The sequence below is a fragment of the Stegodyphus dumicola genome, chromosome 1 (genome assembly GCF_044657685.1).
Source record: "Stegodyphus dumicola isolate Sdum_Otavi_A_Nest chromosome 1, ASM4465768v1".
Lineage (NCBI taxonomy): Eukaryota > Metazoa > Arthropoda > Arachnida > Araneae > Eresidae > Stegodyphus > Stegodyphus dumicola.
In genome coordinates, this window is record NC_140768.1 from 52,862,437 (window position 1) to 52,880,625 (window position 18,189).

General features: G+C 32.1%; 1 protein-coding gene across 2 annotated transcripts in view; it reads left to right on the forward strand.

Moving 5' to 3' along the window:
• Positions 1–18,189, forward strand: part of INPP5E (Inositol-3-phosphate synthase) — a 107,990-nt gene that overhangs the window by 29,516 nt on the left and 60,285 nt on the right. For both annotated transcript variants that reach the window (XM_085814476.1, XM_085814467.1), the window contains exons 4-6: positions 2,271–2,395; positions 12,106–12,225; positions 13,461–13,565. In XM_085814476.1, coding sequence (XP_085670602.1) covers positions 2,271–2,395; positions 12,106–12,225; positions 13,461–13,565 — 350 coding nt within the window. The remainder of the gene's footprint in view (positions 1–2,270; positions 2,396–12,105; positions 12,226–13,460; positions 13,566–18,189) is intronic.

The following is an 18,189-nucleotide window of genomic DNA, read 5'->3' on the forward strand; positions in this document are numbered from 1 at the left end:
AATAATATTCCATGGGCAAACTTAATTAGTGTATTAATGGACTCATGTAACACCATGCGTGGAAAAAAAAAGGGTGTTGAAACCAGACTACGATCAAACAAAGCACCCTACTTATTAGATATTGATGGTGACACATGTCACACAGCTAATAACTGTGCAAAAAAATTTGCTTCATGTTTTGATAGATACTTAGAAGATTTGTTTGATGACATCTATTTTGATATGAAAAGCTGCAGTAAAAGAGAAAATTTTTTCAAAATCTGTGAATCCCTTGCCATTAAAAAACTTAAGCCCTTGAAGAGACCAGACCATAGGTGGGTGTACATTTTATGTGTTTTAGAAAGAATCAAATATCTGTGGGATGCTCTTATTGCATTTTATTTTCATTACTTGGATAAAACTGATAAAGGGGATTATTTTTCTTATGTTGAAACTGTATACAATAAAAGAAATATTTCTGCAGCTCAGAAAAAAATTGTTGAAGGGGTGTATTGTTGCTTGCATTCCCAACAACTCACAAAGGATGCTTTAGCTCGGCAAAAAAGAATACTAAATGGGTTATTTGTTATGCAAAACAAAACTTTATTACATATGGCATTATATTCAGCAGTATTACCAGAGTTCAACACATATATTAAATTATTTGAAACAAAAAAACCAATGCTTCATTTAATACATTCCAGTATTTATAAATTGATGGCAAAATTTTTCTCTTTTTTTAATGAAGCCAGAAAATATAGAGTGCACATCTTATAATGATTTATTGAAGGTTGATGTCACAAGTCCAGAATTCCATCTACCTAGCAAAGTAATATTTACTGGTGCAGAAGCTTCCACTCACCTGAAGAAATTATCAAAAAATCATCCAATAGCAAAAGAATTCCAAATTTCTCTGATGAAAGCTTATATTAATACAGCACAGCATATGAAACAGAAATTACCCCTTAAAAATTCATATCTAATTAGTTTTACAGAATTAGATCCAGAGCTAAGAGGTAAAACCAGTACAATATTAGCTTTTGAAAAATTATCATCTTTTATGTCCCATATTTTTAGTGATAATGAAAAGTCAAAAGTAGAAGCTGAAATAAGGTTATACCAGAGTGATATTGATATCACCAAAGAAATGCTCTACACATCTGATGAAAGTGGAAATCAAGTCAAGTGTACAATTGATAAATATTGGTCTAAAGTTTTTAATTTAAAAGATGATTTCACAAATGATTATAAGTATCCTACATTGGCTAAATTGGTCAAAGCCTGCCTTAGCTGCTTCCATGGCCCATTAGTGGAAAGTGCATTCAACTTAATGGATACACTTGTCACTGACTATAGAACCTCTCTTAAGATTGATTCCCTAGATGCAGTGCAGACTATTAAATATGATTTAATGGCTTCTAAAGAAACCTCATGTGAAAAATATGGCTAAAAAAATCCAATGACTGATCCAATTCGCAAAGATCTCTTACTGAATATGAACAGAAGTTGGAAAACATATCAAGAGGACTTAAAAACATTTATTTCAGATGAGTCACCTATAAAAGTCTCTGAAAAACCTTCTACATTAGCAGAAAAGCAAACTGCTTCTACTTCTTGCATGTGCAGTTCTCGAGGAAATTTCTTCAACTGTAAATGAGGAAAATAAAAGTCAACCTTCCTGCAATTATGAAGTTCATCACAAAAGAAAGACAAGCCCACAAACATCAGAAAATAAAAAAAAGCAGCAGAAATTAGATAATTTTTTTTAAAGAATTAATTCAGGTAATTTAAAATATTTACATAAAATGTAGTAGTTTATATGTTTGAAAATTTATGGTTATTAATTTTGCAAAAAAAGTAATTCATTGAACTTTTATAATTAGGTCATTCAATACTTCATAATTGTAATTTTTCATTTCTCTCCCCCCCTTCTCGAAACTCCAAAATGTCGGTAGTAAGTCTGTAAAAGTTTCAGGGGATTTTTTGGGGTCCCGCAAATACCCCTGGTATATGCTTCAGAAACATTATACATGAATGTTGTAATAGGGACTAATTTTAAAATGAGTGTAGTTTAGAAAGTTTTAGTATTATTATTATTATTATTTTAGAAAGGGGAAATAACCAAATTTAAATGATATTTAAGGGGCTATTTCTAATTAAATTTTATCTTACATATATAATCAATCATAGTTTACAGCATTCATAGAAATATGGTATTTGAACTATTCTAAAATGCATAAATATATGTATATTTTTCCAATAATTTATACTATAATTATTTCTGATTATAGATCTGAATGGGAGATACTAATACAGACTACACTAGGTCCTTCCCATGTTCTTTTTACTTCTTCTTCTTTGGGTGTTTTGCATTTATCTATCTTTCTGAGACGGGATCTAATTTGGTTTTGTTCAGGTAAAAGAAAAAAAAAAGATAATTTATTTATTTTACTTTCTTTTATTATATTTAATAAACAATTTTTGCATTATATTACATAATTGTTGTTGTTTTAGTCTCTAAACTATTTAATGTTCTTTTATTTTCCAAATGTGCCCGTTTTTAAGCAGTGTGGTGTGGAGGTGAAGACCTCTAGTATCAATTTACTCCTTAATTGCCATTCCCTGAACCTTAAATAACATTCTGTTTACTTTCCCCTTTATTCTTACCGATTCAATCCATAAAATTGTATGCATGCTCTACAATTCTTTATAATGTATGCAGTTTTGGATAGTTTTTTTTTTAATACGAAAAGGAAAAATATGTTATGCAACAAGCATAATTACATCATCTAGAATTTAAAGAACAATTTGGTATTTCCAAACAGTCATTAAGGAATTTAAAATATGTATTTATGGCTCAATATCTGTGTAACATCTTTTTAGATATTTTATGGGTATATAAATTGAAGAATTAAAATTAAGAAGTTTTTGAAATACAAAATTATTTTTTAAAAATAAGTTGAGAGCTTGAACAATTTTTCAGACGTAATATGTGAATTAAGTGTTTGAGCATTGGCACAGACAATTTTTTTTATGGAGTCAATGGCAATTTTTGAAAAAAAAAAAAAAAGTAATATTCATGGGCAGTTGTGAAGTAAATAGCGAAAATTTAGTTAATAATAGTACTTAAATTATTATATGTATATAAATGACTAAATACAAAGTAAAAAGCAGTTGAAAACCAAATCCAGTTATGCACTAAAAAAAAGTGATGGAATGCAAAACAAATTAACCCCTTAACGATGGGTGTATCATATATGCATCAGCAGTTAATCCTCTTATGCGATGCCATGCCGCTTAGCGCCAGTTACCTTGGAGACGGTGTGTTGTTGCAGCAGTACGATCTTGCAAGACGGGATATTTCATATAGGTAAGACTAACTTTAAAAAAAATTTCATTAAAAATATTATTTTTATCAATTGTTTGATTTTTTCCCCCTGTAATGGTATCTAACAGTAATATAATCATAAATACAGAATATCAAGATATTCTGAAAAAAATAATAATAATTAAAATCTAAATGCAAAATAAAATATTTGACTCATCTTGATGAAATGCTGTAAAAAACTTACTTAAATCTATATCCAAACATTCGTAAAACGTAATACAGTATATGATCAAATATTATAGAATAAATGATTCAGAAATGAGACAGTGTGTGATAATCTAGTCACTATCATTTCATTAGTTATAAAACACATTTTCAGACTGAGCTTTTTAATTCCATACCAACAGAAATAAGTAATCCTAGGAATCTCCTCATTTTAGGCACATCTAGAGGAATATGTTGATTTTGGGTGACGATGGATTTTCACTCATCTTTTGTTCATAGAAATTATTAGTTTCTTCAACTAGTATGTTCATTAGATTATCGAAACAAAATAGTAAAAAAATGAATTTTACTCACATAACTTTGAATTAAATTTACTTCTGCAATTCACATCAATTCATAAGGCTTGAATTACTTAACAGATAGAGTTCTTGACAGAGTAGCCACTGTTCTGTTGGATTGCGAGGTGAAAGCAAAACAAACTTCCAATTCAGTCTCTGAGAAGATTTCGGTATCAGATTCGCTATTCTCACTTAAATCTATAGCTTTTGGTATCAAAATAGTCACTCATGGGCTTGATGATATAAATGCATCAGCAGTCTTTATATGCATAGATTGCATATAAAGCTTTATATGCAATATCATTATTGCTGATGATATAAATTTATAGATTTTACAATTCGAATATACTCTACTTCCCTTAAAAACTTCTTTCTCTTAGACATCACACTATTAGTGTAACAGTGTGTTAGCTGATGCAAAAATGCTGATGCTGATGAATGTCTGCTATTTAAAGAAGATGCAAACTGAATACAAACCAGACCTAAAAAAAATACAGCTCCATTTGCAATCACTTCTAAATTGAAGCATTGGAAATTGTTCAGTGTTTATATTACATGAAGCCAACTGGATTTTGTGTACTTTACATCATCTGATTGTACATCTATATGAATCACTAGAATCAAAATACTTCATATACACAAGGTCAACAACACAAGGTTCAAATAAGCTAACTGTAGTGGACATGGAGTGCCATCTAGTGATTAAAAAAATTTTTGAAAGAATGTGTATGTTTGAAAGTGCAAATATGCCACACCCTTCTAGAAGATCAATTCAAGTGGCGATTCACTACTGCATCATCCGGCTGCTAGTGACGTTTGAGACTGATGCATGTATGACACATCCGTCTGCAGACCTTTTTTTTAGTTCAGGAACATGCTGTTTCGAAGGGACTAAAATGAAGAATATGTTTAAAATTCATCCCATATTCAGTTTGGAATAAGCCATATGAAAAAAACCAGAAGCATGGTGGCAAACTGCAAGAAAAGGAGGTCAAAATTTGCAAAAAATGAAAATAAGAAATTTACATCTTTTGTTGTAGCATCAAAGGGGTTGGAGCTTTAAAAGAAGAATGGAAAAAAGAAAGAAGGAAAGCCCATTTCTGAACCAGTAAAGACACAAAGTTTAAAAATAATCCCAGAAAACAGTCAAAGTAATGTATGTCTCAGTCTGACTGATAAAGACACAGATTAATTTTTTTAAGAGTATTTTAAGATTTAATTTTTGTCTCATTATTCATTCAGAAACAAGCTGATTTTTTTGCTTCTTTCTCTGTACCAAGCTCCTGATGATGATGCAGTGAAAGCTGTAAATTTCTTATATCATTTTTGGTTTTGACATGTTTTGCCCTCTTTTCTTCCAGTTTGCTACTGTGCTTCTGGTTTTTGCATATATTTTATTCCGAATTGAATGTGGGCTGACTTTTTAATGTCTTATGTATTTTATTTTGCATTATATGTATATATACACTGACAAGCCAAAACATTATGACCATCTGCACTTTTTTCATTGAACTTGTCTGGATAACATGGAGTGCATGCAATTAAGTGGGAATGGTCTTTAACTGCTGCTGGAGAACTAAGGAATCATTCTTGCACTTACTTTTCTGATTGATGGAAAAGGCTGCTGATCTAAGCGAATTTGATAGAGGACAGTTCTTTATAATAATAGTATTTTATAATATAATCAAGAAAATTTTATGTTCCTCCTGCTATAAAATTAACTGATAATGAAAATACCAATATGAAAAATTAAATTTTAACCAATTTCAGAAGTTGTGTTATAAAGTATTTCTCCCACTTTCTTGGCATGCCTTTATGGTGTGGTAGTCTGCACGCTCTCAGCACATAATTGAGAAGTCCGCGGTTTGATTCCCGGTGAAAGCGTTGCATATTTTCATCTTTCCTGCTTTCAGAATACCTAATGTCTCTAGAGTGGTGTCCGAACTAAATGGGTGGTGGATGATGACTCTTCACTGGATTTGGCGACTGGGTGCCTTAGAAACCCCAGTCGCCCTTTAAAAGGAGGATTATATAAGGTATTTCTCACACCATCTTGGCATGCCTTCGTGGTGTGGTGGTCTGCACGATCAGTGCATAATTGAGAGGTCCGCGGTTCGATTCCCGGCGAAGGCATTGCATATTTTTCATCTTTCCTGCTTCCAAAATTCCTAATGACTACAGTGTAAATAAGGAAGGTGCCACAAAGAACAGTTTCATTTATAAAGCTGCTATTTCGTTTTATGCAAATACCTCTCTTTAATTTGTTACCTTTAAATCTCAACAAAATTGGCATTTCTATAGATTTATGAAATTTGTAACTAACAAAATTTTAAGTGCCAATTCAAAGTTTCTTGAAGGAAATTAAAAAAAAAAAAAAAACATTTATTATCTATAAAATCTTATGAACCAGACACTATAGAAATTTCATTAACGATCAGTAATACTTCATTTTGTTATGCATATGGAATTTCCAGAAGATATTTGTGTTTTAACAAAAATTGGTATCTTTTGGAAATGAGACCAAAAACAGATAAAGAAATAACTATTCAAACTTAATTTAAAAATTGAATATTTAGAATGATGAGGGCATATCTTTCCTTAAATATGACAGTAAAAATAGTTCCTAGATATAAAAAATTATCAGAAAGTACTGTAGAACACTTGAAAAGTGTTATAGATCGGAAATTTTTTTTTCCAATGTCGGGCGCTTGCTCATAACGGCATTGGCCACTACTTAAGGCCAGAAGTGGTGGCCATGTTATTGTGGAAACATCTAATAGGTGGCCACCACCTATAAAGGGACAGACAATTTTACATCCATGACTTCTCTGGGATTCGAACCCGGGCCCTTTCGTATCACAGTTAGGCTTCCCCAACCACTATACCATCTGGGCTACTGGAATGAGGTTTTCATATATCAAGCACTTTGAGAATCTTTCATAATCAAACATATTATAAAATAAAAGATTGTAACATTATGTTAAAAGCAGACTTCTCTGATTATGTTGTAAATGTTATTTTCAAGAAAATCTGTTCAGAAATTTAATCTTTATTTTCTAGTTAAGAGCATGTTGTTTTTGTGATCTTTTTTTCCATGTGTTTATCATTTTCCCTCGTGCAACTTTTATCATTTTCATTAGAAATTTATAATTTGTCCTCACTTGACCTTTAATGTTCGTATTGCAAAATTTGTCCTCCTTCTTTTATGCATTTTTTTTATTAAAATTTTATCATTTGTCCTTTTTATGTTTATTAAAAAAATATTCCTTGATATGAAAGCTAAGGCATTGAATGGTTTGAAAATCTTAAGGTTATTAAAATTTGTTAATTTAGACACATTTTTAATTTTTTATTTTTTGTGTGCTTATTAGACTTTAGAAATAGAATATTATGATCCTAGAGACAAATAATATATGAATTTAAAAATTAATGTGTGAGTGGTGGTCACAGTGTGAAACTAGTACAGTCAAAAGTCGATAATCCGGACTCGTCGGGACTTCGGCGATTCCGGATTTTCGATTTTCCCGGATTATAGATCATCAGTTTAAATCTGGTAAAATGGCATGCAGAAATTATGAAATTAAAAATATGAAACCATAATTTATGAAATAAAGAACAATTATTATCTAAAGGGTATCAAAATTTACAAAAAACAGCTTAATATTTATTTGTTTACTTTACTTTCTTCGCTATCGGAAGCGAATTATAATGACGAGGAATTTGATTTAAATCATATCAAAGACGGAGTACATCGATATGAAATACTACATTTAGTAAGGAATTATAAGCCAAATAAAATAAAAACATCTGCCCTGAAGATAAGGATAGTGCTGACAGATCAACTTCCAATTCATTGCGCGTTGCCCCAGCGTTAAAGATAAACAAAGTTTAGATAAACAAACGTTAAAGTTTAGATAAACAAAGGATATGCCTTTATCCATTTTTTGTAGCAATTCCACTTTTTTTTTTAATGGACTTCGAAACATACTTTCGCTTTGTAGATCCTTTACATATTAGTAAATATATATCAGAAATTCTATTTGACATAATCAAAAGTTCAAGCTTACTTTTATAAAATTGCTCTAACAGTCTGCAAAAAATAATAAGCCGAATCCAATTCGAAGATTAAGGAACAACGCAATCTGAAACATTAACTGAATTAGATAATTTTAGCTTAGCTTATACCGTCCGTTATACATTAAACGCGCATTCGTAAACGTATTTTGCTCACGCGCACATGCATATTCGCAGGCGTAAAGGTCTTCTGCGGACGCATGCGCAGAAAGTTTGTAGCTTTGAGGTCCGGATTATAGGTCATTCCGAATTATGGGTGTCCAAATTAACGACTTTTGACTCTATGTGTCTAGGACTTTGAAACTTAATGAGGTAGTAGAAAAAATAAACTTCCCTTATTCCATGTGCATTTTCAATAATGAGGAAATTTTTGAATTAAAAAATGTATTTAAAAATTCCATTTATGTAAATTTTTTACATTATTTTACAGTGTAAATCGTCAGAAAAGTGAAAAAATAAACATTTATGTAGTTTTTCTGCACCAGTGAAGACATAAGAATATACATAATAAGAACGTTCAGATAAATGGATAAAATAAATTTAGTAAAGGATTAAAAAAAATCGGTGATTTATTTTAAATGTCAGAGAACTTTTTTCTGAAACTGTTCGAAACATGTTTTGTCTTTTTGGTACATGCATAGACCAACACTGCACGTTTCGCACATGTGTCTTGTTTTGGCACATGAATTGCGCTATCTTGTATGAGGTTTCTCCATTGTCCTGCAAAATGTACACCGCCAGAATTTGCATTTTACTGGCATTATGTTCTGTGTTCTATAATCTCGTTTCATCTGGCACATGAAGTTTGTGGTTTTTTATGCTAATAGGGGGTGTTTTTTTTTGCTTTGGTACAAATCCTTCCTTTCCCATTCATATCTTACTGCTGATTATATGCATTTTGAATGACTGGCATATTTTTAACTGGGATTACTTTCTGTCAACATTCAATATATAATGAAGGTGTTTATGATGGTGACATCAATAAAATAAAAAAAAAAAAAAAAAAAAAAATGATACCACCATTTTTTACTAAAAAAAAAAGTAAAAAATGGTGGTATCATTTTTTTTTAAAATTTTATTGATGTCACCATTATAAACACTTTCATTATATATTGAATGCTGACAGAAAGTAATCCCAGTTAAAAATACGCCAGTCATTCAAAATGCATATAATAAGCAGTAAGATATCATTGATTTGTCAGTCGACTGATTTTTTCCTGGTCTTGAATTGTTTTGACAAATGAATCAATAGGGGCCCAGTTTTTTAAAGTTTGATAAACATTTTCCCCCCTCTCTTTTTGGCATTAGGCTGTTATCATTTAAATGCAAATTGTGTAAAATCAATGAAAACTTCTTTACTACCATTTGCTTCGATAGCTTGAGAGTTTTTTAATTCCCATTAGAATGTTTATCCCAAAAATTATTTCCTGAAGAGTTATAAGTGAAAACAGCTTACCGTTTTGAGTTGCATATAAATTAATGTCAAAAATTAACTTTTCTAAGAATACAATAGTCAAAAAGGGCATAAATCTATCAATGGGTTTTGCATCTTCCATAGAGGTTATACAGTTCTAGTTAATTTATGTTACCTTGACTACTAAAACCTTGGGGAAGAGTGTAGTGACTATTTGGCTCATATAACCTCATATAACTATAATGACAAGTCCAAAGGAGGGTTAAAATATCCTTTTGTTCACTCAAAGAAATATTTGACAGATGGCACCTCTAGGGCTCGCAGGAAAGCCTTCATTTGGGCTTTAACTTAAGACAGAAAATAAGGAACTAAATTCTAACTAAGCCAAAGCTGTACAGAAATAACTAACCGAGTTGGCCCATGATTAAGCCTCATTGGTAACTATTAACAGGCACATAAGACTACGGCCATAGTAAGATAGGCTTAAAGCAATGACATGGCCCAAAGGCAGAGACGCTCTACTGTGAAATTCTGAGCTCTTTTACAGAAGTGAATGAACTTCCCATTAAATACTGGTTCTACCTCATTTACTAAAACATGATATTGAAAACTCATTCTGGTAGGGAGTTGTAGGTGGGAAACAAGATTTTAAAGGAAAGGTTTCAAAATTAAAAATAACTATTAGAAGATTAAAATAATCCCTAAAAGGTAATTTCTTCAGTTGGATCATAGTTTTCAGGAAATTTGGGAATTGATTTAATTATATTTTGTGTTATATCCCACATTACCTTTTAGATTAATAAAAGGAAGTTCCACTGTATGATTCCAAAAGGACTCGGTAAATTTATGTCATTTTTTTATTGATCATCACTTTCATCTTATATATATTCATAAGCAGGAGGGCAAAAAAGTACCGTATTTGACGGCATATAAGACGCACCCTTATTTAGAAGGCCACACACAAGGAAAAAAAATTTCAATAGTCTGACCACAATAACTTAAAATGTGGTTTCTTTTAGTTCTCACGTTTCGTAAAAGCCAAATAAACAATCATTGAATGCAATTACCAAACATACTTTTATTAAGGAAAATTAACAAATGGCAAGCTATTTTGAACATGATATGTAAACTTCAATAATGAATAAATGAATGAACGGCAAGCAATCAAACATAGTAAAAAAAAAAAAAAAAAAAAAAAAAAAAAAGCAGAAACAACAAAAAAAAAAAAAAAAAAAAAAACACAGATTCAAGGAAAACGTTGCCTATCATGAAATATGCCTGAGGCCAAGGTGGAGCTGGGCATCGAAGGTCATATTTTTGTTTTTTAGCAGTCTTCAGTTGATCTTCCTGCAGGCTGCATAGACGTAAAGTGACCGTCGAACCTGTTCAAACTTCGACATCAGCTTCAAGCTTTGGCGCTTTTTGGCAACAGATATTTCACGCATGTGCAATATAATTATGGCAGATGTAGAAAAAGTTATGTCCGTCTAGACCTTTATCCAGGCTAAAAATAGCATTCAGTATTGAAAGTTAACCTGTGTCCTTCACGTATAAGACGCAGGTAACTTTTTTGAGACCAAATTTAGGAAAAAAAGTGCATCTTATATGCCGTCAAATAAGGTATTTCTCTCTCCATCATTTTCATCCTCAGAGACCATTATTCTGATGAAGGTAATTCGTCAAGTAGACCTAATGCATCAGTTATTTCTAGCCCTTTGCAAGACATTTTAAATCTCAGCAATTGAAAAAAATATTAATAAAATATTCTACATTTAAATAAAACTTGTATACGATTTCTATTTTTAATTATATAAACATGTATTTACATTATATTTAAACAACAAAAAATAATTTATAAAATCACAATACTAGCATAGGAAGCAAGCTTGTTGAACTCGGAGAAAAATCTCTGGAAATTGAAGACATTTTCACTGGGCAGGTGCATATATTGTTTAGTAATCAAATAACACTATGCTTTCAAAGTCCCTTATCTATAACTGGATAAAAATAAACACCCCTATTTGAAAGCAGTAAACACATGTGAAGAGCAGTGGTTTCAGAGTGCGATCGCTAAGCCTTTAGAGCATTGTGAGCACTGTCACGCAATGTTTAATCCATATACTCTAATGCACACAGCAAATGCTCCAAATGTATACAGGCTGTTTATGTATGCAGTTAACTTTTTGCTATATTTTTATAGCAATAGGGCATTTGATTTGATGTACTAAAATGTAAGGTTCTGCAGTCATTTTGTATTAATTAGAGCTAAAAGATAAGTAATCATTCGCTTTTCTCTTAAAAATTTCAGAAAGAAGGGGAGGGGCAATTTGAAAATTGGTGGTTTGAGTGCGCAACCACTGCACATCAAAGAAATAAATGAGTCCTCATTTTATCATTTAATAACTACACTTAATTTTTGATCATTTACTTAGTAACATTCATATTTCAAGTAATTTATGTGCACTGTATTTGTATATATATAATATACAGAAGCAAATAGAATTCCAAGGATATAATATAAAATCTTTGAAAATAACTACTCACAGGCTCTTAAAGGTGATCCTATAAAAAAAGTTCTTTTTTTTTTTTTCTTTCTTTTTCCTTTTATTTTATCAATGATTATTTATATTCTGAGAAATAGTTCCAAATTTGAGAGATTATTTTTAATATTATTTTATTTTCTTATCATTCCGGAGCATGGGACTATTCTTTAACAAATATGAAATAATTAAATTCTTGTTTTTTAGAACCTGAAGATGCTAGTGTTGCTACAAGACCTGTATCTATGGTGAAAACTAAAGGAGCAGTTGCAATTTGCTTTACATTCTTTGGTACATCATTTCTGTTTGTTAATTCACATTTAACAGGTAATATGTTTTGAATAAATGCTTATATTGCATATTTAACTACATAAAATTTAAATAATTATATTGAATGGTAAAATTATAAATGAAAGTCAAATTATGAACATGTACTGCAATTAATATCACATTTTATTTTCTCTAAGAAATATGCTGAATGTAATTTTCAAATGACCTCATTCATTGACAATTGATGACCGGTTTAAACTTGAATAATAAAATAAGCAAAATCTTAATGGAGAATTGAAAATATGTTCTTCAAAAATTTTAATCTAGAAGAAGCAATTTTTTCTTTTCTAATATAAAATACTCTCAAAGTTAATTTTACCAAATTGATTAGATTGATTCTGAAATCATGTGTGAGTATTTTTATCACAATGAACTTAATCAGTTAAGTTTAATGATTGGTATCTTTTTCATCAACCAAAAGAAAAAACGTAAAATATTTTATTTCTCAATAAATTTTCAAAGTAAAAAATAATTTACATTAAAATAGCACACCGAATAATGATTATTGGAGAAGTCAAACAACAAGAATCAATAAATAATAAATATAGATAATAAAAAAATGTTTGAATCTGAATAATTTTGGTTACTAAATAATTTTGATCTAAATAATCCAATTGCTTTGATCTGAATAATGTATTTGATTGAAATCTTGAGAACTATAACCATTTTGTGCAATTCTCTTGATAAAAGCAAATTGTATTTTTATTGAATGAGTTTTATATAGTCAAACAGACATATTTGTAAAAAATGCTTTTTGAGACGGCACCAGTTTTTAGAACCACTTGTAAAACACTTCTTAGGTATTGCTCAGTTACAATATATGTTTGTAATGTATATATTTAATGTGAAAAAAATTATGTATTTAACTACATTTTAGTACAAAATCTGAATGTATTAAAATACATTTTAGCGCATCAAGTAATGTCCAATGTTTATTAACTTCCTGATATGTAGGATATTTAATACAGTTTCTTTTTCATAACCCATAAATCATGAGAATGATATTTAGAATATTAGAGAAACTAAAGAGAGTAAAGCACTTTAAAAAAAATAGTGTATATGAAGTAAAAAAGATCAAATTTGTTATGTCCTTTAGAGAGTCTATGAAATTCTAATTGTTACTGTTGTAGTTGTTACTACGAAATTCTAATTGTTAATGTGTTATTGTATTCTAAACATTATTAGATATCTGGCAATGCTTGTAAATTCTTTCTTTATTTCTTTCCTTGTAGCACATGAGCAGAAGTTAAAAGAAAGGTTACTGGATTATGAAAAAATATGTGAAGCATTAGATCTTCCTAAATCTATTCCACGCAAATCTCATCATAATAGTAAAGGTAACAAATATTCAGTTACAGATTTTTATGCTGTTATTGTTGAAATACTATTTAAGAAATCGCCAATCAGGCTAAAACTGTTTAAAACAAGTATGAAAATGCAAACTAATGATCTTAATGATAATTTTGTTTAAATTTTAAAATTCAAAAGTTTTTTTTCACATTAAAAGCATTTTATAATTTGCTAGTAGAATATGTTAGAATATAATTATTTGGAAAGCTGTTGTCTTTCAAATGCTGGATTCCAGTATCTTTCAGCAAGATATGTCACTAACTAAATGGCTAAGATAACTGAGCATTTGCATTTTATTCTGAGTTCAGTTCCAGGACTGCAGGAATTGGCTTCTAGAAATTCTGTACTCTTTTCTATATATAGCATTAGTCACTTGTGTGGTCAGTTACCTAAAGGAATTAACCAAAGAAGACCAAGCAGAGATCAATGTGATGGCACCACAGTGGATTCTTTTATAGGACAAAATCCAACCACTCTCCAAAAAATTGATGTACATGGTATTCTAAGACAAAATGGATATTTTGCTTATTAATTTCCAAAACAGAGATGAAATGGTAAACACTAATTATTGATATCAAACCCTGCGAAAATTGCAGTGGATTATCCAGAACAATGCTTTAATGCTGAATGCTTATGCTTTTTTAGCCAAGAAAACTTGGCTGTCGAAAGCTCTGCTGATGTAATGCCCTGAGGGCACTTCACATGGAAGCAATCATATGAATTCCCACAATGGGAGGATGCAATGAAGGAGAAAAAGAAGGAGAAAGGGGACCATGGTCCCTGAAGGAGTCACAAATAAACCTGACATATGGGAGTAGGTAAATTAGTGAGGGAGGCAGTCAAGATGAAAATGTGTAATGTGAAATACTAGAATGGTCAGAAAACTCAGTAACGGATGAACAGATACATGAAAAGTATATACAGGAATATGTTACAAACAATATATACTACAAATAAATAAATGCAAGCTTATGACTTCAAGAACGCATTCCAATTATGCATGAGAGATGAAATAGCTCAGGTCACGAAATTATGGTCGCGCAATCTGTGGGCAGTAAATGGACGAATGGTAAAGTCCTTCGGATCCATGCAGTCATTCAGTGTGGCACTAAAGTTTTCTGCGTCAGTGAGGAGTCCTTTTTTTGAAAAACTTATCATTGAGTCTATGCAAGTAGACGTCCATTGGCTTGAGATCATTGTGAAGCAGAACATTTCTGATATAAAAGTGGTCCCCTGTAATAATTCTCAAAATTTTGTTCTGCATTATCTGCAGCTTCTTGATGTTAGCAGGAGAAGCGGCGGCCCAAGCCGGTGAAGCATAACTCATGATGGGACGCAGAATTGCAATGTAAATATGACGTTTCCTAATAAGGCTAAGTCCAGAGTTTTTACCTAACAGGACATATAGCTGATTAGCAGCTGCTAAGGCTTTACCAGCAACATGTCTAATGTGAGTATGCCAGGTGAGCGTCTGATTGAGTATAACCCTCATATAATTCTCATTATTAACTCTTGGCACACATTGTCCAAAAAGATACAGAGGTTGCACTGAGGTACTATGGAGTCTTCTGCACCCTATAAGTAGGAGTTGAGATTTCGCAACATTGATGGAGATCCTCTAATTAGCACACCAGTTTTCAATTTGAATAGTAAAGTCCTGAAGAATGCTAATGGCTCTGTTAGGGTGGATTGATCTGACAGCTATTACAGTATCATTTGCATAGCATGCCAGAATCATATTGCTACTAAGATTTGCTTTAGTAAAGTCCGCTGTGTAGGACAAATAGAGCACCAGTCTCAAACAGGAGCCTTGTGGGATACCGGCTTTAATCCTAGTATATGTGGAGTAGCTCAAACCACAGTTCACAGTAAACAGTCTATTAGAAAGGTAAGATTTCAATAGCAGAATGAGTTCCCTCGGAAACTCTAATTGAATCAATTTGTAGATAAGTCCCTCTTGCCAAACGAGGTCAAAGGCTTTCGCCACGTCCAGCATGAGGATGGCAGTGCAACATTTATGGTGCAGGGCAGACCCTGCGAATTCTATAAGTCGAAGAAGTTGCTTGGTTGTTGAAAGATTCTTCCTGAACCCTTACTGGAAATCAGGTAGAAGGTGCATATAAGGGTTCATATGGCCGAGGATGATTCTTTCAAACATTTTCAGCTTTGGTATTGTCCTTTCTTGGTTTTGGAAGCAGTAAAATCTTTGCAATCTTCCAATGCTGCGGGAAGTAGCACTGAGTAAAACAAGCGTTGAATATTCCTACAAGTTTAGAGACTGCATTCTGGAGCAAGTTACAAAGCATGTAATTACTGACTCCATCTATACCGGGAGCTTTTCTCAGCCTGAGCTTCTTGATAATGCTTACAATTTCTTTTGGGGAGGTGAGACTAAAGATATTAACTGCAGTTGGTTCAATAAGCCAATCCATAAGCTTATTTTTCACTATGGAGGCAAAGCTGACATCCACAGGGCTTGAATTGGGTGAAAATTGCATTTCTTTTTGCATTTTTCAGCATCAGAGTAGACAACAAGACCGTTATGGGTAATTGGCTTAGCACATTCATGGGTCTTTTTGAGATTTTTCATAAAGCTCCAAAACAAGTCACTGTGCGACTCTAATTTCTCAATCTTATCATACCATTTTTCTCTTTTAAAATCATGGATTGCTTTTTTAATATTCTTGCTGATGCAATTCAGTTAATTTTTAACTGCAGGGTCGCAGGAGAGATTCCAGCACTTCCGGACCCTGTTTCTGTTTAATTAGCTCTCGAATATTTCTGGTAAGCCTTGTAATATTGTTAGTCTGCAGGATTACTTTTGTGGCCTCTTGGTATGCATCGTGCAGACAAGTAGTGAACATATCAATTTCCATATCAATGTCTGCAACACTTTTAAGTGGATTGAATCTCGGGAGTCTTTTCTTGACTATATTATGAAAAAGTCTCCAATCAGTATGGAGGATGAACTTATCGGTGGGTTCATTAAAAATTCCTAAGATGGTCACAATAGGAAGATGATCAAAAATGAGCACTTCATGCACCTCCATAATTATGCTGATGCCCGCATTCGAAATAATAAAGTCCAGGATGTCGGGAGTATGGCCAGTAATAAGTGGCCTATAAGTAGGAGAATGCAGTACAAAAATGGCAACTGGATGATTCGCATACTAGGAAATCTTGCATAATTAGTCCATTGTAGTTTGTCTTTCTGCACCCCCAGTCAGAGTGCTTACTGTTGAAGTCATCTCCTGCAATGAAAGAAGCATCATCTGGGATAATGCTGGCAAGAGTATTAGAAGTAAGTTTATTATCTGGGGAATTGTAGACTGCAGCAAAGTTTGTACGTCCATAACTGGGAAGCTGCACTGAGACCACAACAATTTCGTAACCGTGAGCTCTATGTGTTGCGATTAAGCAAGACGATAAGTTACAATAAACATATATGACAACGCCTCCCCCCTGTGATGTAAATTATCACAGTGAAAAGATCTGTAGTTTTTAATTGTTAACCTATCGCTCGGAGTGGCGTAAGTTTAAGAGACAAGACAGATGTCTATTTCATTATCAATTATGAAATCAGTAAATTCATCTAATTTATCCTTAAGACTGTTTGCGTTCCAAACAATTAATCTCACAGGAGCATATCCAGAACAACTGATGTGGGATGCTTAGTATAGGTGTTGTGTTGATCCATGATAATACTTGCTCAAATATAGCCCAATGGGCATTCCATCTTCTGCAGGATCTCCATTGGAAAATAATTGACCATCCAGTCCTATAATCCTGTTCTCACCCAAGTGATTTCTATCTTTTCTTACGTTTGAAAAAATTTCTGTCCAGCCAGTATTTTCTAAACAATGAAAAGGTGCAGGTAGGCTTTTTCCAATCCCAGGCAGCAGAATTATGTGGCAGAGGAAGGCAAATATTTATCTTGAAAATCTGGCAAATGTCTCAGTTCAGTATTGCATATGCTGAAAAGTAATTTAACAATTGCTGTATCCATTCCAATAAATATTTCCATGTAACTATGTTTTCATATTCTGTATGACTTTACAAGAACTGAATTTCTGTATGTGCTAGTATATATATGTGTGTGTATGCTAAAGAAAAAATATGAAGCAAACTTCTGATCAAAAATGACAATAGTGTGTTATACTTTTCATTTTAATTTGGGAATTTCCCTATTTCTTCCTAAAAGTACGCTAGTATGCAAAACTTAAGCAACTTTTCTGATTTGGGCAGTAATTTCACAAAATATCAACTGGGAGATAGGAAATTCATATTACAGAGGCACAATATAGGTGAGGAAAAAAATAGTGAGGAAAAAAATGAATAGTACTCATGCAGTATGGAATGAATAGTAAAAGGTTTTATTAACAGTATGGGATTGGTACAAAAAAAAAAACTGTCTAGCCAGAAGGGATAGCAACAAACCAAAGAGCCAAGTGATATGATCTCCATGTGAGTGTGAGAACCGTAGGCAAAATCGCCGAATTGCTATTTAGTACCGTATTATGCAGTGGTTGCATTGCACTGTATTTTGATACTCAACACAAGATTTTCTAACAGTTCTTAGGGTAAGAGGTTCCATTCCTCGAGCATCTCTTT